This window comes from Myotis lucifugus, unplaced genomic scaffold, assembly GCF_000147115.1.
Source record: "Myotis lucifugus unplaced genomic scaffold, Myoluc2.0 scaffold_483, whole genome shotgun sequence".
In the NCBI taxonomy this organism is placed as follows: domain Eukaryota; kingdom Metazoa; phylum Chordata; class Mammalia; order Chiroptera; family Vespertilionidae; genus Myotis; species Myotis lucifugus.
Window position 1 is genome coordinate 152,329 of NW_005871531.1, and position 22,484 is coordinate 174,812.

The following is a 22,484-nucleotide window of genomic DNA, read 5'->3' on the forward strand; positions in this document are numbered from 1 at the left end:
GCATTAACATCGTATTTAGATTTTACCTGGAAGAAAAGGAGAAACTTTAACACAACTGCGGGGGTTGGAAGCTCACAGAATACCTAGAAGCCACGAATGTAAAGAGACACTTTGACCCTCTAAATGAAAACATCAAGCAAACATCGATTTTTCCTTTTTACTCTGATTTCATTTGTCATTTGTCAAAGAACTTTTGATCTCGAAAGAAAAGGGCTGTGTGCCAGGTGAGCAGACAGACAGGAGCCTTCAGGAAATCAGCACCTGCAAAGAGCAGAGACTCCCTCCAGGCAGGTGCGGAGATGTCGCCAAAGTGCCGCGTGGGTCCCCACACAGGATTTCCTGACGCGGCAGCAGACGCTACTGCCCAGACTAGAGCACCGATTCCCCGGAAACGACAATATCTGAGGGGGGAGGGGCAGCAAGCCCGCTCATGGGTGAGCGAGTGACAAGGGGGATCTCAGCTGTGGCACCCTAACGAAACCAAGGGCTACTCCCATATTTCTTCTTTTCTTTTTGTAATCCTCACCCGAGGATATTTTCCCATTGGTTTTTAGGGAGAGTGGGAGAGAGAGGGAAGACAGAGAGAAACATCGATGTGAGAGAAGCACATCAATTGGTTGCTTCCAGCATGAGCCCAGATCAGGGCCCTGCAGGGAGGATCCTGCAACCAAGGAATGTTCCCTTGACTGAAATCAAACCCAGGACCTTCTGGTCTATAGCAGCGGTTCTCAACCTGTGGGTCGAGACCCCTTTGGCGGTCGAACGACCCTTTTACAGGGGTCGCCTAAGACCATCCTGCATATCAGATATTTACATGACGATTCATAACAGTAGCAACATTACAGTTATGAAGTAGCAACGAAAATCATTTTATGGTTGGGTCACAACATGAGGAACTGTATTTATAGGGCCAGAAGGTTGAGAACCACTGGTCTATAGGCTGATGCTCTATCCACTGAGCCAAACGGGCTACGGTGGCTGCTCCTCCATTTCCACAGTGGGGGCCGTTTAACGTGACAAGTGGGAGTGATTTGTGAAATTTCCCTCCAGTGCTCCCCGGACCAGGGGTCTGAAGCTCACAGCACTGCTCGCTTCCCTTGGGCCCGGGCCCTGTGAGTTGTGGGGGCCGGTGCCCACCACATCACGTCACAGAGCGACAGGCGACCTTTCTTCTCACTCTCTGCCACTTTCCGGGGCTGTAAATCAGGGACGTGCAAGCTGGAAGAGCTGGCATATGCCCTCGCTTGAAGAGCAGATGGAGGGTGGGGGAGGAGGTTCCTGCAGGCTGGCTACAAGCAGCCCTGCCCATAAAAGTGAGCCATTCGCACTAATTTCTCACATAAATTACCGGGTGGCGGGGAGCGCTGGCCCATTCAGCAGAAAGCCCTTCATCTCGCTGTCAGAGGTCAGCTGGCCCGTTTAAATTGCAGGTATTTCTGAGCCCTGGCTGTGTTTTCCCGCCGCACACTTTCCGGGCAGAGGGATCTGCATCCAAGAAAAGACCCACGTTGGTTGTGGACACGGACCGCCTCCAAACACTCGGCCCAGCGCGTTAATGGCCAGGGGACCCTTTTCCTCAAGACTTCAAGACTGAGCTCTGACAATGAGTTCCAGAGGAATTAATAGTGGAACCAAAAAGCAGGTAAATTGTCACTTTTCTGGTGAAATGTGCCTGACAAGTGCTAGGAAGGCCTGCTTCCCAAACCCGCACTCTGGCTGCCTGCAGGGGACGCGAAGCCCGACTCTCCCAGAACAGTCACGGTGCCTCGTGTGAAACAAATTACTCAGCTCGGAAAGAAACTTGCCTACGAGATTTCAGACCTCAGCACTGGCTTCCCCGGGTGGGGTAATAGATAAAGGTTTGGAATCCTCAAGATACTGAAACATTAGAACCTAAAGCCACCGAAGGGCTAAAATATTAACCCAACGCCATAGAGTTCTGACGGCAATATAACGAAGACGATGGATCAGGTATCGCATCAGTGTGCCTTCCTTCAAAATGCAACAGCATCTACAGACGGCGCCCTGTCATGGTTTGGGGCTGGTTTTAACTGTATGCAAACCAGTACACATTTCATAATAATTACAGTCAGCAGCCTTTTCCTAATAGGGAATTATCAGTTATGTCCATGAAAAGGCCCCCCTTGGCACAGTTTCTACAGTTCATGACACCAAGAACTGAAGGACAGGAGAGCATACCAGAGAAAGGCTCTGAGTACAGTCACACACGAGTATTAGCAACTTGTGGGGCGACGCAGAATGGGAGGCGATGCCGGGCACCTTCAGGGGAAATGATTACGCATCCAGGCCGCCTGTGCCAGCGTTTTCTGCCCTTGAATGTTACAGGGGGAGGCGAATTTTTACTAGTCATCATTGAGAAAAAGAAATGAACTTGTCATTTTGAACTTTAAGGAGATTAAGAAATGAGTAGCCTTTGGTAGAGCATGGACGTACAATATGAGGAGCGTTTTCAGGATAAAAGTGCAACCCACCGAAACTATCGCATATATCCCCAGAGACTTGGTCTCGGTGGCTAATTCCTAATCCGTATTAAGGTATTTCATGAGCATCCAAATATATTTATTTTAGTAATTATGACAAGGTATTTCTTAGAGCTCCCCATGAGACAGCCATGTCCAACATCACGTGCATGGTCATCCTTTCAGACTGGAAAGCGAGGCCGAGAGAGAGAGAGAGAGAGAGAGAGAGAGAGAGAGAGAGAGAGAGACATGGCCAGTGAAGCAGCGTCAGTGGAGGTCAAAGGTGAGGGACCTGCTCCAGCAGGCTCACCGCCACCCACAATGCACTGGGCAGACACTGCTGCTCTAGGCTGGGGGGGTGGGGTGAAGGCATGGAATAGAGGCACAGACAGGGACCCCTGCCTTAGGGAACTCCAGGCTGCGCCGTCTTCCTGGCCTGGCTTTGCACCTTGTAGGCCCCTACCTGGTTTTCGTTTTCTTATAATATTTTAACTGTGTAAAGCAACGTGCAACCTTGTAGCAATAAGCTGGGGTGTCGATATAGGAATGAATGCATTTATAGAATTCACTGGTCAAAACATAGAAAAGTGTGTTTTCAGTTACCTACTTCACATTCATTAATGACATCACTTTTTAAGAGAAAAACGAAGTCTTAGGATCCTAGTGTTAGTCAACCTGTAACTGTGTCATTACTACAGGAACCTCAGGGGGTGTGGGTGGTGGGGGGCTGCGTGCACCTCCCACAGGCCGGTGGGAAGACACACTTCAGGCAGAAAGGGAGGCTGTGTGAGTCCATTCTCACCCGCTACATGCACCAGTTCTGTTTTTATTGAGTTTCTTTCAATATTGTTGGCTCTAAAGATCATTTACATATCACACTAAAGATAAAAACCAAGAGGCCCACTGCCCACCACGACACTGGGGACGAGGGCTGGCAGGTGCCCATGGGAGATCCGAGGCCAGGACAAGCCCGGTTGGAGCCCTCCCCCTCCGCAGACAATGTGAAGACTCGCGATTTCAGTTGCACTTGGCACAGGGCTAGTATCGCATCCTCATTTGGCTGGAGTTACGGGGCCTCTATCTTTGTACCAAACTCCCTCATCCCCGGCCTCCCCTGGCACGGTCCTAGCAGGTCAGTGGAGGTCACAGTCCACGGGGCGCGGTGGCTGGGCGATGGGGACGGGGTTTCCAGGACATGCCCCAGCCAGCAGCCTCTGGACTGCAAGGATGAGGCTCACCGGGTGCAGCCCCAGCTGGTCTCGTCTCCAGACAAAATGGTTTCTAATGCCGTTTCGTTGTTTTTAAAAACCAAAAACCAAATGTGACTAATTTTCTCCAGCTTTCTCCCGGGATCTGCACACAAGTGGTTATTTTAAAATGACGTGTATTCCAGGACTATTTTAAATCAATGGCTCAGAATCGCAATTTATATAAAAACGGCGACTCTCACAGCGCCACCTCTGACTCATGCGTGTGTCCCTCGTTAACGGTGCCAGTAACCGCTATTTCTTTGAGTTCATTGGGGTGACTCCACCCCATGACACAGATCCTGCCCGAAACAGAGAACTCGGACGGGCTCCTGGCTCCTTCTCCTGGATCAACCCTGGAGGAGCTAGAGGGGGAACGTGGGGTCCCAGAAGTAAGAAAAGAGGAAAGGAAGGGGGGGTGCGAGAGGAGGCAGGGCCAGGGGACTGGGAAGGAGAGGAAGGAGAGGTGGGAGGGGAGGGAGGATCAAAGACCTGAGGCTGATTTAAACTGATGGGGGGGGGGGAGGGACTGGGAGAGGGTTGTCTGGAGGCGGGAGAGAGGATGGTTTACAGGAAAGCAGTGCCAACACCCACAGCGTTTCATATTCCCCTGTGACTCATGCTTTAATGTTGGCTTTTAGTGCAACTTAAACCTCCTCTCCAGCGAAGGACCCCCTTCTACACCCAGGCCTCCCTCCACCCTCCTCCGAGCGGAGGGGGAGACAACACCTGGACATTCTGCAAGTTCGTGTAACATTTCTTCTCTTCCAGGATGCGGCGCGGGAGGCCGCCTCTACCCCCAGCGCCGTCCTCTCGGTCTGAGGCCGAGGACAGGAGTCAGGGATGCGCACGGACACGCGCAAACGCAGACACAAGCTTCAGCGGCCCTTGGTCCCACCGTGACTGCTTTGCGAGGCAGCAGAAAGGTGTGCCCTGTGCTGTTGCTGGCGCCTGTGCTCTGGACGTGGAAGCTACACGGACAGAATCAAGTCACGTCTGCTGGTGTCAGGACAGCCAAGGAAACGCAGAAAACGGGCAGGTTTGCCATGTTTAAGTAAAGGGTGTCCCAAAACTCACACAAGAAGTAATTTTGATAGAAAACACAGGTTTATAATTAAAAATTGTAAATTTTTTATTGATTCATAAAGTATACGGTATAGGGTTATGTATGGAATAGCATATCGGGTAAATGGCCTCCACGGCTTTGCTGGCACATACGCACTCTTTTGTTGAAATTTTCCATGACCGTTTTGCATAAATGTGGCTGAATTTCATTGATACAGCGCTCAATTTCCTCCTTCAAGGCGTGGGTGGTCGTGGGCTTGTTGGCATAAACTATATGCTATTCCACACATAACCCTATACTGTATACTTTATGAATCAATAAAAAATTTTCAACTTTTAATTATAAACCTGTGTTTTCTATCAAAATTACTTCTTGCGTGAACTTTGGGACACCCTTTAATTATGAGGCTTTTTATGGCTTTAACCATCGCTAATCACAAATTTCTTTGCTATGTTTAGAAAATGAATATTGAAAAATAAAAAAGCATGGCAGAGCTTGCCGGCAGATTTCATCTTCTAGGTCAGATCTACTCATCTTGCCACTGACCTGTCCATAGACAATGTCACCACAAACCTTTTGTAAGACTTTCTTGTATTTGCCAAGGGGCGTGTGCTAAGCACGGACGGCCGTGACGACGACACACCATCAGCCCGATCTGCTCATTTTCACGGCGAGTCCCACCTCCCCACAGTCTTCGGTCTGGGTAGCAGGCTCGGGCTTTTTATGGTTTTTACTGCAATTATCTTAATCGAGAGCAGCGCTGTCTACTATGGTGACCATGTGGCCATTCAAATTAAAATTAATGAAAATTAGCATTTCAGTTCCTGGGTCTCCCTGGGCTCATTGCAAGTGCTTAGCGGCCACATCTGTGGCGCAGCTCGGCAGGCGGGGCCCTGGCCCAGCTGAGCACTGCATTCGCTGCTGCGACCTCCAAGATTCCTCCAGGATCATCAAAGGACACGGACAGCGGCCCTCGGTCCGCCCTGTCATTTGGCAGGTGGGACGAATGGCCGTTTCCATGGGCACCGAACTGTGACACCAGTTCAGGATGTGGGCTGAGAGACCTAAACGCGCATGGCCATCTACCTGTCTCAAAGTCTCCCTTCTATTTTCGGGGCTCAGTATGTCCTTTACAAGACACAACCTCAGAGTCCTGTTGAAGGTGGTCGGCCAGCCAATCCAGAGCCAGGAGCAGGGGGCTGACACCTTGGGCGGGGCCTCCTCAGCCTCATGAGGGGGAGGAGCCTGAGATGCCTCCAGCCTGCAAGGTTCAGAGCAGAGACTCTAAGTCAGTGGTTCTCAACCTGTGGGTCGCGACCCCTTTGGCGGTCAAACAACCCTTTCACAGGGGTCGCCTAAGACCATCCTGCATATCAGATATTTACATGACGATTCATAGCAGTAGCAACATTACAGTTATGAAGTAGCAACGAAAATAATGTTATGGTTGGGTCACAACATGAGGAACTGTATTAAAGGGCCAGAAGGTTGAGAACCACTGTTCTATATGCAAGACCCCCTTCCTTGAAATGCACCCCAAAGAAGAGTCGCGGGCTCCTAGCAGGTACCGGAGGCCCCCACAGTGCATGTGCCAAGGAAGAGGGAGGAATATCCAGCCTGTGCTTCATCACCTCAGCGTCTCATTTCCAGGATTAAAATACCACAACTGAAAAGTGTTCAGCACAACTTTAGAAGAGGGAGGTCTACGGGTCCCGGGATAAGAGGTTTCTTTACATGCAGGCCATTCTCCTACCCGTGGCAGCAAATGCATTGCCTCCTCTTTCTCTGACGCTTCAGATCGCTGCATCAGTACCACAGTCAATGGTTGCTTAAAAGAATTAATGACACTGGAAAAAGGAGAGCAGGTTACGTCCTTCCAGACTGTTGGATTAGCAGAGATACAGCAAAATGATTCCTTATATGTTATTATCAAGATGAATTTTTTTCTAGTCTCATGACATTTCTGAAAGTTACCCACAGGATTATTTGCGGTCAAAACACCTATACATTCTTTTTATTGATGTGATTTTTATGTCCTTTAATTACTTAAAAGACCAAAACCATTCACTTTTTATAAAGAAATGTGGCATACTCTTTCTCATATTTAGGAACCTCCACTGTGTTATCTTGTGTAAAACAGTAAGTAGACAAACAAACATAATCAAATATAAACAACTAATCAAATATAAACAAACCCCCAAACCACGGTCAAGTGTTGGGAATATGCACTTACTAGTATGCTACAACTAAAATATGCATATTTTCACAAAACAAATTTTGCATGTTAAAAGAGATGATTAAAAACATGGTAATAATGTCCTTCATCATCCTAAAAAATGTGTGACAAAATTCAACAAGGACCCCTTCAGATTTCTCTTGCCAAATAATTTGTAACAATTCTAAGTTCAATAACTGATTATCAGATGTCTGCTCGAGGTTTAGAAATGTTTGATAATTATATGAAAACACATACAGACATACTAGAAATAAGGCAAACAATCTGTTTTGTTTTTTCCATTAAAAAAGGAAGAAGTTAATACCAATGAGCCTTTCTAAGATCATTTGATGAATTCCTCAACTCGATCATTTTACCTATTAGCATAAATGCATTTGCTACTAATTACAAACAATTCCTAGTTCGCCTTCAGACACTACCGTGGGCTTTTCAGTTAGATAGGTCAGTCGCCTACTTTACATGACATTTGGCAAAACCCTTTTGTGTTCCTTACCCCATGGCTCGCGCGCGCACACACACACACACACACACACACACACACGTTACCACGCTTTTCTGTTTACAGCCAAGAAGCCCTTCTGGCTGCTAAATCCCACCCAAAGCAAAGCCGTTGGTAACAAAAATAATCACCTAGTGGACGCCGGTGAGAGATGGGCATTCCTGTTCAAATTAAACGGAACAGCCTCCCCGGTTAAGAGATGGACGAGTTTTTACCAATGACCTCGGCGAGTCTTTGCGAGAGACGCAGCCGCATTAGACGGAGCCATTAGGCAATACATCTATTCTGCAGCCAATTAACCTTTTGTCAAAAAAGTGTCGGTGCTGCAAAGGTTCCGGTGGCGGAGGTCACGCTCACCGGGCACACTTGTCAGCCACGCGGGCGACACGTCTGCAGGCGGGAGGGGCAGGGCTGGGTCCGCTCCGGTGACCTGTCCCCCTTAGGGAATGAGAACTTCCATTGGGAAGTGCCCCGCGGGACAGGCCGTGTCTGGGGAGATAAATGGCTGTTGCTCTCCGAGCCCCGCCACCAGCTCCATCATTGACGGCGGCCTGGGACCGCCAGCTGCCCGGTCTCAGAAAAGCGGAGAGGCCCCGGCACCAGGCAGTTCCGGGGGGCACCGCCCTCTGCCATGGGCTCCTCGGCGGCCGGAATGGGACTGTCGGTCAAGGTGGCCGGCCGGGTGCGGGGCTCCCTCCGAGGCTGCCCGCCACCTCGCTTCGCCTGCCACACGTGGGCACCGGGCCTGTCCCCGCAGCCGAGGCGAGCGGCGGGCTCTCCAGCGGGGCCCCGACTTACCTTCCACGCGATCTTGTTCCCTTTCGTGTCATGCTCAAGGGCGATGGGGAAGTCTCCGCGCTCGTAAAATTTCCGGAAGGCTGTGGGCTTGGTCGGTCTCTCCTTAAATGCACCTGCCGTGGGCGGGCCTTTCACCTTCAGAGAAAACAGCAGGATCCGATTTTAAACCAAACCGAGGCATATACACGGGGAGGCCTGGTGTTCTGAACGCCCAGGCTGCCTAAAATACGCTGGCTGGTAAAGAGCAGATTACTAATAATGAACAAAGAAAGCCTCACGACTACAAACAAAAGTATGTTATAACCACGGTTAAGTGTCTCCTTTATTTCAAGCTACTTTAGAGAGCATTCCTAGAAAATGTCACTTTAAAATATTACTTTATACGGAAGAAAAGCCTGAACATTAGTTTAAAATTTTTTTAATAAAGGCATTTAAGTTCAGAGTGTTTAACTTCAAGTTTCCTGACAATTGCAACAGGGACATTGCCTAATTTTATGCAGATGTTCCCTCGCTATATCTCTAGAGAATATATGTTTTTTCTGTTCTAAATACAAATGTATCCACAACCTTATAAAAGGACATCATACTATTTTCTTAATATTCTACACAATCCATTCCAACATTCCAAGTAATTTAAAAATCCGTACATAAAAAAATCCAGTGAAAAATAACTGGGAACGTAATAAAGACGGTATTACTGGAAATCACGCAGAAGGATGTGCCTTGACTAAACGCCTTTAAAAAGAAGCAAAACTGCTGTTAGGAATCCTGCTGTAAGCCCCAGGTTTGTAGAACCACCACTGTAAATTTTATTTAATGTCTCCAGAATTTTACTCTAATTTATTATTATTAAAAATGCAGGGCAAATAAGGAGCCATAAATCAAACTAGGTTTGTGGAGAAATGCAATTAGGACCAGCCTGAAGGGTGGGGGATGCCCATAAACCAATTAGGAGGAGTGGATGGCGCAGCAGAATGCTTTTAATAAAATCTCATGCACTCGGGAGCCGCCGTATCAAATGCACTTGGGGGCAAGTCCAGATGCCAGAGGTCCTTACATGCATTTAGTGAATGTGCTGTAATGGACGTAGGACTCAGGTCACAGTCTGTCATATGGTCACAGGACTAATAATAACTAGCAGGAAGGCATTTCAGGCTCTTGGAAATTCTTTATCATATAGTTTGAAATTTTCCTTTTCAGCCGCTCTATTGTTAGCATAACTGAAGCTGCTAAAAACAACAACAACAAAACCCACCTTTTCCCTTCAGGTGGGGAATCTACACCGTGTCCTTTTAATGGGCCCATTTAGCCGACTCACTAAGATTGAAACAATAAAATGCACAGTCATTGATTTCCTATTGTCATCAGTTTCAACCTGAAATTTGGATCCATGAAAACGCGTTGGTTACGCCTCTGATGAGAGTTGCATCGTCTCTGAGCCACCCAGGCCCTGGAATGCAGCCCCAGGACCAGCAAGTGTGTGGCCATCAGTCCAGGCTTCTGAGTAGGACCTACTATAATCCAGTGTCTGCCCCATTGGCCAACTGTAATTGTTGTACTATATCTGAACTATCGCAATACCTATGGGCACCAAATGGCCAGGAAATTGCTTGCAAAATATTACACTAAGCGAATCTGACTGTAATGGTAGATGCGGCGGCAGCTCATACAACCAGGTAGCTATTCCAGGAAGCTTTAACAATATAACAACTTAATGACAGAACAAAGCATTATGACAGCAATGTTCTTGTTAGTAACAGCCAGAAAAGATAACAAGAGCATATATGAATATTTATGTGAATAAATATTCAATAAACATAGATTACTCTGGAGTCCTTAAAAGCCAGGCCCTACGGGTAACAGTGAGGGCAGGGAAAACCCACGTGAGGTGGGTGACCTATTTCGGGAAGACTATCCCACCAAGACCCGACAGGATGGCTGGTCAGGAGAATGTGGAGTCAGGAAGATGAATCTGAACTTCACAAGCATGAGATGGCCAAGGCCTGGCATTAGGGGGCGGGGGATAAAAAATAACAAGATCTGCGGATCTGCGTCCATTGTTTATAAACATTATTGGTTTCAACAAAACAGACAAGGAAATCAAAGCTTAGAGACTTTCAGTGACCTGGCAGAAACCACAGAGTCAGTACAGAGTAGGGAGGAGATTCTGAGGCAGCACAGGGGCCTGGGCTTAGGACCAGAAAACACGGGGTGTCCACGGGGTGTCCATGAAGCCACGTTAAGACCAGGTGGTCAGACGCTCACCTCCACTCTACTCCCTGCTCAAAAACGCAGGGGTGGCTGAATTTAACTCCCTTCTAAGAGCCTGTGTAAACTCGACCCACGTGCTCAGGTGACCTCTACGTGACCTCCCTAGGGTGGCCGTAATGAGCAGTTGCCATCTTGCTCCCACAGCACAGGTGCAAGAACATACCAGGCAGCACAGCTGGAAAGGAAGCCACCGACCCGAAATGGAAAATTCTGCAAGCCCGCCTTTTTTCAAAAAGTCCCCTTTTTGCATAAACCTTGCCCCCAGCTTATGAACGCAGCCAAGCCGAGCCAGACCCTGAGCCAGACAGACACCTTCCTTTCCTCTGTGCCGCCTCCCTGGTGCTCAAGCATCAGCTTAAGAAAATCTGTCTGGAAATCTCTCGGGGGTTTCCTCTCGATTTCTGTCTGAGGGAACCCAAGAACCCCCATGCTGGCAACAATGTGAGCCCCAATCCCTCTGCCTCTATAGAAAACGAGCTTTGTCACTGGGGTCGGGAAAATCTAAACGGGAAACAGCTAAGGCACATGGCTGATTGAACGAGGAGAGCTAGAGGCACTGATTCTATCACAGAGGCCCCACCCCCATGGGGTCATCTCATAAACCTAGTGGCCTCCCAGAGGTCAGCCTCCCAACACCATCACGTCAGCAGGTGAGCTTTGAGGGAACACAGTCCATAGCATCTTCCTTCTGTTCGGTTTGGATTTATGTTTAACAAATGAGGATGATGTTCCCTCATTTTAGTACAAATGCCATATGCTTACATTCGTGAACGTATGTGTATATATTTTCCAAATTAATATCAATTTGTATGACCTTTTTATACTGAAAGATATTAACCATTGGTTGCATTTGTGGCAAATATATCACCATCTCTGTTTTCCATTTGTATTTGTTTAGTGTTTAAAGGTTTAAATTATTTGTAGGAAAGTCTTTTGCCTCCAGCTTTATCTTCTCTAGACCATTCCTCTGTCAACCATATGATGAATATTCTAATAGACTAATTAAATCATATCTCTCATCTACTTAAAACCCATAAATTATTTCCCACTGATGCTCTACACAAAGATATGTGCACACTGACTGGGATCTCTCTAGTCATTCCTCTGCAGACACCCCAAGCTTAATTCACACCCAACACCAGCTGGTCTCAGGCCTGCCCTGCTCTCTGGTCGCCATGATGTTGCTGTTCCATCAACCTGTACTTCTCCCTCGCCCCTCACTGCTTTCTCCTGAAGAGTCCTAATCACCTTCAAGACTCAGCACAAATCTCATCTCTTCTAAGAAGCCTTTCCTAATAACCACAACCCCACGCTTCTTCACATTCAGCTTGAAATGCCTGCAGGACAAACAATTAGACTTGGCCATTAAGCCACAATCTGTATGGAGATTATTGGGGGGAGAGGAGGAAGCCTAGGCTATTGATGAAGTTTGTCTGTAATTGAAATTGAGGGCTAAATCTATGGAAATTGGGTCCCGCCGGCCTGGCTGAGTGGTTGAGTATCAACCTATGAACCAGGAGGTCACGATTCAATTCCTGATCACAATGATTCCCTCTCATCATTGATGTTTCTATCTCTCTCCCTCTCCCTTCCTCTCTGAAATCAATAAAAAATATTTTTAAAAAATCTATGGAAACTGCTAAACTTTTCCAAAGGGAGAGTATATGGTGAAAAAAAGTCTGAGAACCTGGGCCATTACCTGGAGATTTGATAGCAAGTGGATTCTATGGGGGAAAAGGGTTGATGGCAAGAGAATGGGGAAAGGATGGTGTCAGAGAAAGCAGCGAATGACAGGGATACTTTTTAAAACATGATACAGAGAGGTCAGTTACGAAGAGAACTGAAAGTCCTCTGAAAACTCACAAAGCTAGAGTGGCATGAGGGGGTGAAAGCCTGCCCACTGTGCCCTGAGGAGTAAGTGGGAAATGAAAGGGAAACCACACCTACCCTTTGGGAACCTCGGGCCCAGAAAACACGGGGTCAAGGTCTGAGTTGCTATCAAGGTGTGACTGCTAACGGAGGGGAAAGTCAATGGTAAATGGAAATGGGGACATAAAAGAATATCAATAGGCATAACACTGGAATTCAGAGACTATGTTATCACAGAACCAGAATGGATTCTAGAAGAGAAGACATGTTTATAACTAAAAGGGCCAGAAAAAAAAACGTATGTTTTTCAGTGTTAGAAACTTACCAATGTGCATTTAAGAACCTAAGGACGCATAAACAACAGTACAGTGGGGCCTTGACTTACGAGTGTCCCGACTAACGAGTTTTTTGAGATACCAGCTGTCTCTCGGCTGATTTTTTGCATTGAGTTGACAGAGTAATTTGAGTTAACGAGCTCCTTAACGAGCTCGGTCTCGGAATGAATTAAACTCGTAAGTCAAGGCCCCACTGTATTTATTAGAAGCAGAGTTAAGAAATTGGCTCAAGAATCGGTCCTACCGATATCATCTCTGCCCTGAAAAATGTAATGAACATGTATCTCCAAGTCACTGGGCGTGGTGCTCCGGGAGACACAGGGTCACTCAGAGATCTCATCCTCACGGTAGATGTCACTCAGAAGAAGAGGGAGGAATATCCCCATAATCTCCTATAGAAGTGAGAAGGTGGTTAATGGCGCAGAAAGATGTGCAGAACTCTGAACGCTCGAAGATAAAGCCTTGCTCCTTTTAAAACTGCTCCTTTCCGTTAGAAAATGTTACTTAGCCTTTCAAAGTGCCTCTGTGTTTCAGCTGAACCAGGCAGAAATAAATTGTAATTTCCTATGAACCTGGATTCTGTCAATATTAATCATTAGAAATAATTATCAGAGAAGTCAGTTTGTCTATTTATCACCTTTGTTATTAAATCAGAATTAATTTGCCTGCATTTTCGGTATATTTCTTAGATCTAAATAATTATCAATTATTACCACAGTTTTCATAGCTGAAAATTCACTACCAATGAGACCAAATGCGTATTTCCTTTCTATGTAAAACCTCTCGTAGCGAAACCCACATTTGTATTTTGAAATTCACTTGTATAAATGGGGAAACTTTGCTAAGATCTAAGGCTTGTGCAATACTTAAAATGAAATAAATTAATCTAACGTGCTTGCAGAGACTAGTTTAAATATGAGTAGCATAAATAAAAATTAAAGTTAGTATTATGAATATTGTAACCAAGTTACATTTAAATTAGCACTGTCCTATGATGATTATGAAAAAAACACACACAAACAACATATAGTTTTTCAGATCGGGAGGATGAGAAAGATCGGTACATGAAGAGTCACCGGAGTGGAAAGACTAATGTTCCAATTTAAAAAATTAGAGCCCTTCAGTACTAGGCTTCCCTCTCCTACTTGACGTAAATTATGCCTCGTTCCCTAGGGCCATGGTCGGCAAACTGCGGCTCACGAGCCACATGCGGCTCTTTGGCCCCTTGAGTGTGGCTCTTCCTAAGCCTTAGGAGTACCCTAATTAAGTTAATAACAATGTACCTACCTATACAGTTTAAGTTTAAAATATTTGGCTCTCAAAAGAAATTTCAATTGTTGTACTGTTGATATTTGGCTCTGTTGACTGATGAGTTTGCCGACCACTGGTAGGGGATCCGAGGAGGCTCATGGAGGCACAGGCAGCACAGACGAGTAAACGGGGGTGGGGGGTGGGGGTGAGCGGCCTTACGACAGACACTGCAAGCCATCGGACCCTTCAGAGCCTCCGCTTCCTCATGTGTCAGATTAAAAAATTGCCCGGCTGACCTCCGAGATCCTTCCCACACCTCCATGACGTGCATGTGTGTCCATTCATTCAACAGATACCCAGGGCACAGTATCATCAGAGAACTCACCCACTGGGGGAGCCAAGAGGGGCTCACAGGGCACGCACACTCCTTATTTCAGCCTCGATAGACTGAAGCCAAAGGAACCGAGGAAACACCCCCGGTCTGCACGGCAAGGCTCCTGTTTCTTAGCTCCGTCACCTTAGCAATAACTGGGCTTCAAAGAGCCAGGCCTCTCGGGCCAGCATCACTGACGGGACCCAGAAAGGCTTCCGCCAGGCGGTGCGCCCTGAGATCTCCGAGATCTCCAAGTCATTCACGGCCACTGAGCTTGACATTCCTAACTGCAGTGGAGCACACGCGGGTCTGAGGTTTTATTTCAGAGCTATCCCGAAAGCAGTGGTCGCTCTGCACAATTTCTCCTCGATTGTTCTGTTTAAAGTGCCAGGCGCTGGTGCGCCTTTAAATTCTCTGCTGTCGGAAAAGAAAAGGGAAAGATTGATCGTCTTTCCTCACAAAATGAGATGCAATAATCAAATGACACAAAGGAAAGCTGGGAGGCTGAGGTTTCCTCTCAAGCTGCTCTCTCCCTGCAGGTAAGTTAGGAAGATGCCACGGGGGTGAGTGCCCGGCTGGGATTCCTGCTATCAGCTTGTCGCCAGCGAGTCCTGGAGATGCCAATTGAGACCACACCGTTTAGCCTCTGTCCTGTGGAGCTGATAAACGCCCGCGCGGCCAGACAGCTCGGCTAATGCGCTGTCACCCTCCACGGAGGCCTGAGTGAGTGAGTGAGTGAGTGAGTGAGTGAGCCAGATGGGAAAGGAGAGTGTAAAGGGGGGGGGGGCGGGGTCCACAGGCATTCTGGCCCCCTTGCACATTCAATGTGTAAAGCCTGGCAAACCGTTTGTATCTAAACATACCCCTGCTTTGTCTGGTAGCAGAGTTATTTCTTGCTGAATAATTAGAGTGAAAATGTTATTTTTGTCTGTGGGAAGAGACTATTACCATTCGCATTTTACATATCATGAATATTTTAATAGAAAATTTTAAAATCCTTGTGTCTAATGATGCAAACTGATATTCTGCGGCAGGAGCTAGCTGTTTAATGGAAAACAATGTTTAGAACTGTCTACAATAAAAGATATTTATATTGGTTAAAAAAAAGACTTCTACTGCGCCTTCAGTCTACTGGCTCCCTCTCAATTACTTTGAGAGTTCACACAGTTTACAGAGATATTAAATACCCGGGTTATACCTTTTAAATCTAGTAGACATGTAAAGGAGTTAATGTGCTAAAACAGATAGGTTATCATACATACAAAGCACACGTCTGACAACTTAACTGGAAGATAACATAATAAGAAATGCTAGATTACGGTTTCATTAGTCTGATTTTTTTCCACCATGGTTTCCACCACAGCTCATTCAACCATAAAGGAAAAGTTAAGAATGTATCTAAATAGTGTGTTGTCTATCCTAGGTCAAGATATCAATGCATCATACACTATGCAGATGTAATATGTTAATATGTTTTTATTTACTATATATATCTAAACATATATATATATATTCCTTGTTATCTAACAAGTGCTAAATCTCAAAAGCTAAAATGAGTTCCAGTGTGAATATGTCTCTCTCCTTTGTATTCTAAAATCATGCAAATTCAATAAGGTTAATAAAGACAAATTATGAGCTTCATTTACTGTAATGTCAGGAGAAAAATTAACCACCAAAAGCTAGCTACGATAAGGCTCCTGTCGTGTGGGAAGAAGGAAGAGATAAAACACGCTGAGTGCTGAGAGCGAGCAGTGACGGATTCAAAAGCATCGGAGGCAAAGATTAGTTCTGGGGAGGAAGGCCCATGAAAGGCAAACTTTGGTTCTTATTTGCAAAAAATGGGTATAAATGGGGCTTACAGCAAAAGGCCTTTCATAGCCATTTGGCATCAGAGAAGCCGAAGAGAAAGGCCACCAAAACCAGTGCCTGATAAACAAACGATGTTTGCAACCTCCTTTCTCTCTGAAAGCAGAGAGAGCGTTCGGACCTCCCAGAATTCGACCCTCCACCGAGACCCAGGAGCCTACTGTACATGCCAGGCCCGGAAGAGCCGATTCGCAGTGCTGAGGGCTACAATGGGACCCAGCACAGCATCCGGACAAGACACCACAGAAAAAACCATCGGTAGAGGCCATGCAGAGGTGAACATGGTGACAGGTATTTTGCCAATAACTTTAAAATTGGTTGAAGCCACGACTTCTTTTAAGGAAAACAAAAAAGTAGAAACGTAAGAACAGAGAGAGAAGGGATGATGTGAGAGGCAACAGAGCTGATTGAACTCTGAGAACAAGTAGAAATGAACCTTTCAAATTATGAAGATGAAGCTGGGAGAAGCAAAAGGGAAAAGGAACATTTAAGAATACAGAGAGGACACAGGTGATTGAAATGAGAAAAATGGATGACGTGAAAGAACAATAAAGACCATCAAAGGCGATCTAACGTATAACTGAAGTTCTCACAGAGGAAGCACAAAAGAATAAGAAAAACATCAAATATGGAAAATTATGCTTAAAAAACCTTTTTTGAAATGTAAGTACTTACCTGAGATAAAGATAGAACTCCAGGAAATGTTCTGAAGAAATGATCTCTTTGATCCAGAGGGAAAATTAAGCAAAGCCAATCCCGGAAACACATATTAGTAAATGTATCCAGATGAAAAAATAAAGAGATCTTTATAAAACTCATAAAAAAGATCAATTCCCTCCCAAGAATAAGGCTGACTTCATATTTTTTCCATTTTTAACATTTTGTGGCAGGAGGCAATGGAAACATACCTAGAAGATTCACAAGAGAGAGTAGCCACAACACATATCTCCAGGGAAACTCCCTTCACATATAAAGTCTACATAGAAATCGTTTCTGAAAATCTGGTATTCAAAGAAAATTGTTACTATAAACCCTTTAGGAAACGTAAAGACAACCTTGGGGTTCTCAGTGGAGAACTTGGCTTTAGCACGTCAACACAGGCTGCAAAAGATACACGCCACACGCAAATGATGCAATTGACACAACCAGGAGGGAGAGGAGAAGGAAGGTGGGGTGAAGAAAGTTCGCTCTTTTAGAGCAGCGGTTCTCAACCTGTGGGTCGAGACCCCTTTGGGGGTCCAACGACCCTTTCACAGGGCTCGCCTAAGACCATCCTGCATATCAGATATTTACATTACGATTCATAACAGTAGCAACATTACAGTTATGAAGAAGCAACGAAAATAATTTTATGGTTGGGTCACAACATGAGGAACTGTATTTAAAGGGCCAGAAGGTTGAGAACCACTGATTTAGAGCATAAAACTATATTTAACTGGTAAACACAAAGAAAGATAATATTGACTAAAATCGGGCGGTGCTATAGAGGGGGAAAGAAGAAATGCCAATATTTTCATTGTTCATATTAGAGAATACCTACTATATAAAAATAGGAGATTGTCGATGTTATATGCAGTAATAATTGCAAACATAAGCATTAAAACAAAAGAACTATGCACGCACCCTTTCATATCCCCGTGAGCAGAGAAAACAGAACACACCTCTATGCTACCAGACGACCAAAATTACCTGGTGCTATGAAGTGTTAGAGAAGGGTGGGAGAACAGCAAGTGGACTTCCTGCCCATTGGGGATAAATGGATAGAGCCTCTTTGGGAACCGCTCGGCCGGTCTAGTGAAGGTGCATCTGCCCTGCGACCAGGCGTGTGCGGTCCCAGGCCTCTGCCCCAGGGAACCCCTTGTGCATGACCTGTCTTTCTCCATAGGAAGGAGCGCTGGGAGGTGCTTGTGCGCACGTTCACAGCAGCCCTGTGGGTCACAGCAAAAGAGAAGCAACACAAAGTCCGCAATAAGTAAAGTGGGTAAATGGTGAGGGCGTTTCCCTAGGATGGACCGCAGTGGGAACAGGAACCCCCTGCAGATCTGCCCATGGACCTGCCTGAAGAGGGAGCCCGTGTTGGAGGACGCTCAACTCTCCCGTGGTTGCCCCCCCTCAGTTCAGGGCTCAGAGAGAAACTGTATCAGGGCCCCTAGCAACGGAGCGGCCCCTGCTCCTCGTTGCTGTTTCCAGACTAGTCTATAGGATGTGGATAATCGGACCAGTATCCTGGCCTCGCCAGTTCCTGAACCTGTTCTCTGTCAGTGATCTTGTTTGGCACCCTGGCCAGCCAGGGACTCCAAGGCTGCTAGAAAAGACTGCAGCCCCTGCATAATTAACCTCAAGCTCGCTGCTCTGAGGCCACCATTTCTTACCTTTCTAGCTCAATTCCTCTAAAGCCCTAACCTTAAAACACTTCGCCAACTACGGACCTCCCTTTAACTGCCCCTGACCCCCGTTCCACACCTCATGGTCAATCAGTATAATAATCTCTCCTTCCCGCTCATCCTCGACCCCCGCACCCCTCCTGGCTTGTACTTGTAAACGTCGATGCTGCTGCCGAAACCAGGCTCTGCCAACACCGTGCAAGCACATGCAGCGGGTTTAGCGGGAGCAAAGCCACCGAGCTGACAATGGCACTACCCCGCCCCCAGCCCTCCACTCTGCCACTCACACAGGCCACGGTTTCATGCCATCCAGTCTCTCCTCTTCCCCTCCTCATTCCCGGCCTACGGTCTGGCTTCACATCACTGACAGAGAAACAACACAGAGAACTTCCAGGCGCTCCCACCCCCGTCTATGCGCCTACCAGCAGGTAAAACACCTGCCTGCCAGATGAGCATCAGGCCCGCCCCCTTGGGGCCCCCGTTCAGGAGAGCTTTCCGGGACCGCCCTGCATGCAGGTGCCTGTGACCCCTGCACTCCCATCTTCCTTCTAGAACAGAGAACTAGGTGGTGACATTTACTTTAAATAATCTAAATAAAGGTAAAAAGCAACAGGGCGGGGCCCGTCCTAATGCCAGTGAGAGACACACCCAGTGCCAGTCATTAATCGACTAAACACGTTTCTTGAGCATCTGTTGCGCTAGTTCCAGGCATTTAGGGGTGAACGAGACAGGTTAGGTGCCTGCCCCCCGGTATTTACAGTTCACACAGACCAGGCCACCCGTAAAGCCGCCTATCAACACATTGTTCAAGGTAACAAGACCAGAGCCGGCCCAGGAGCACGTGGCTGGACATTTCTGAATGTGGGTAAGCTGGACGGCAGGAGAGGGAAGAGTCAACAGGATGCTGAGACCTTGCACCTGGGTCCTGCTCAGTGGAAACGGGACCGTCAAGATGAAGCATGGAGCCAGCAGGAGCCAGCAGGAGCCAGCGTGGGAACAGAAGCCAGTGCACCCACTGGACCAGTTCTCAGTCCTTATGGGGGAAGCCCCTGTGCAATGCGGCTGCTTCCTTCTAAATCCCACCCTTGCGATGAAGCACATCTTAATGTGTGTGAAGTTACGAGACCGCGTGTATAAACTGGAAGCATCACGCTAATGCCACCTGACTATGGTACGATTCTAGGGGGAAAAACTGCTTAGAAATAGCATGCTCCTTTGCACTAACTAAATTCTACTTCCTCTTTAATATACGTTTCTCCTTTGGACGTTTTCCCCAGACAACACACAGCAGTACAAGGCTCAGGTTTCATGAGCGACAAATCTTGCCGTTTCATGAGGGCTCTCTAGTCAGATGTGCCCCAGGTTTTAGAGGCACAAAGGGATTGAAAGGGTGTCTTCAGGTCTCTCCCGGCTTCGGGTTGTCTATGACACATGCGGGATCAGCGCGGATCCAGATGCGAATGCTCTCAGGGACGCTTTAACGAGCAAAAGCCTCTTCAGAAGCCACGGATGCCCTGAGCCTCCTCATGGCGGCAGAATACATTCCGTGCAGGGCATCATGTTCACAGTGCATTGGAGAGAGGAGCGCGCATGGCACAGTTCTTAAAGGAGAGGACAGATGATCAATGAGCCAGGGAGACTGATAGATGAGGAAAGATGGAGAGAACTAACTGTGATGGGATGGCTAAGTAGAGAAAAATTACAAAGGAAACAATTACTTGACTTGTTACAAAACAATAGAACACTCCACTAGGGTATTTATGCTTGAACTAGAGAAGGGGAACCTACATGAGTACCTGTGACAGCTGGGAGCATGCATGTGTGTGTCAATTAATTATAAAAATACCAATATATAGATATACAAATATATAGATATATAGGTATATAGATATATTTTCACCCCAGTCCCTGTGGTAACATCATTGCCAATTCAGAAATATTTAGCTCATGCCAGCATTAACCACAGGAAACAAGTATTTTTTACAACCATGTTAGATCTAAAAACAGTTAAATGTCATTTAGATTATACTTGACTATGTAAACAAATAATATAAAAGCAGAATCACTTTATGCAGATACGACAGAATTGCCTACTATTTTAGATCCAGCTCTAATATCAGTAATTGACATTGGGGAATGGTAGGCCACCCACGCTATAGGCTGATTTTCTGTGCAGAGAGAAATATGGGTTTGGAGGACATGGCTCAACTCATCCTGAATTATAATCGAGCTCTTTCTATAATACTTTTAAAAGTGGTCTACATCAGTGGTCGGCAAACTGCGGCTCGCGAGCCACATGTGGCTTTTTAGCCCCTTGAGTGTGGCTCTTCCACAAAATACCACATGCGGGCGCGCACATACAGTGCAATTGAAACTTCGTGGCCCATGCGCAGAAGTCGGTATTTTGTGGAAGAGCCACATTCAAGGGGCCAAAGAGCCACATGTGGCTCGTGAGCCACAGTTTGCCGAGCCGCAGTTTGCCGACCACTGGTCTACATGAATCTGCACTCTACCTGGCCAATCATTTTGGCACAGGTATCTCACCCTGGTTATATAAGGAAACGTAGTTAATGCAAATTCACAGGAAATTTTCCATTGAGGAAGTCCAAGAGACTTAGAACAGTTCAAATTACTCTCCGATGTCATAGTGAAGGATAAAGTAGTTCATGTACATTAATGTAGGGTATTCGTATGATTTGACATGAACCTACTGACTGTTCAAACAGCTAAGTAATATGATGTAAGAAACCTCATCCTATAAGGAAAGGAAAAAAGGGGGTTTGAGACCTGCTGCACTAGGTTGTACCCAGGTGTTTCGGATTGAACTCTCAGCCCAAAGTTACCTAAATAATATGGCCCCTTTCTCATCACAGTTCCCCTAAATAAATATGGTCCCCATTTAAAAAGAAAACAAAAACAAACTCATCCTATAACTTCATCAAGAATAACTTGAGACAGAAGACATTCCTTTTATCTCTATAAAGAAAAAATATGCTCCTTAGTATAACTTATACCTTGAAAATCAACATGATTATGGATTTTATGCTAATCTCTGTCCTATTTTCCAAAGATGAGTTTTTAGTTTCCTATAAATAGGTATGCTCAAATATTTGATGTGCCGATACAGTTATGCTATAAAATGAAGTAAAAGAGATTTATATAGTGTGTCCCCAAAACATGTAACAGCTGATAACTCACTTAATTTTCACTCTTTTTCAGTGAAATAATGGGTGATTTGAAATAATGGGTGAAACCAGACTAAGCTTTGAACAAAGAAAATTTACCCATTAGACTTTTATATGAGGATACATAAAAGATAAAGTCTACAGTACAAAACCAGCAACAGTTGATGAATTGAGGGCACACAAATAACAAATGAAATCATTCTTGATGTTTGGGATTCCATTACTTCACATTATCAGCAGTGCCTGGACCAGAACGGTCATCAGTTTAAAAATAGGCATTAACAAAAAATTATTCATTTCTGTCGATTTTTTACAATTTTGAAAATGAACTGTATGTTAATAAACACTGACTTTATAATCAAAGTGTGTATACAATTTGGGGGAACACCCTATATATTTCATCAAGACTGTTAGCTCGTGTTTTAGGAACTAACAATTGTTTGACAGAAATATTATAAAAGTGATTATAGCAAAGCTCAGTCAAGGTTCAATTATTCTAAAAACTGTTCCAAGCTTTTTTCTTTAACAAGCAAAAGTTTATTTAGAAAGTCTCAGAGGTAGAAGTGAGCCAGCTGGGCTGTGTGGGCTCAGGAAACAAGCTACAGAGGCAACAGAGGGGCCTTG

The 22,484-nt window shown here is 45.9% G+C and overlaps 1 protein-coding gene across 1 annotated transcript in view; it reads right to left on the reverse strand.

Moving 5' to 3' along the window:
• Window positions 1–22,484, reverse strand: part of PACRG (parkin coregulated) — a 171,827-nt gene that overhangs the window by 115,298 nt on the left and 34,045 nt on the right. Inside the window, exon 2 of the mRNA XM_006103398.2 lies at window positions 8,327–8,461. Coding sequence (XP_006103460.1) covers window positions 8,327–8,461 — 135 coding nt within the window. The remainder of the gene's footprint in view (window positions 1–8,326; window positions 8,462–22,484) is intronic.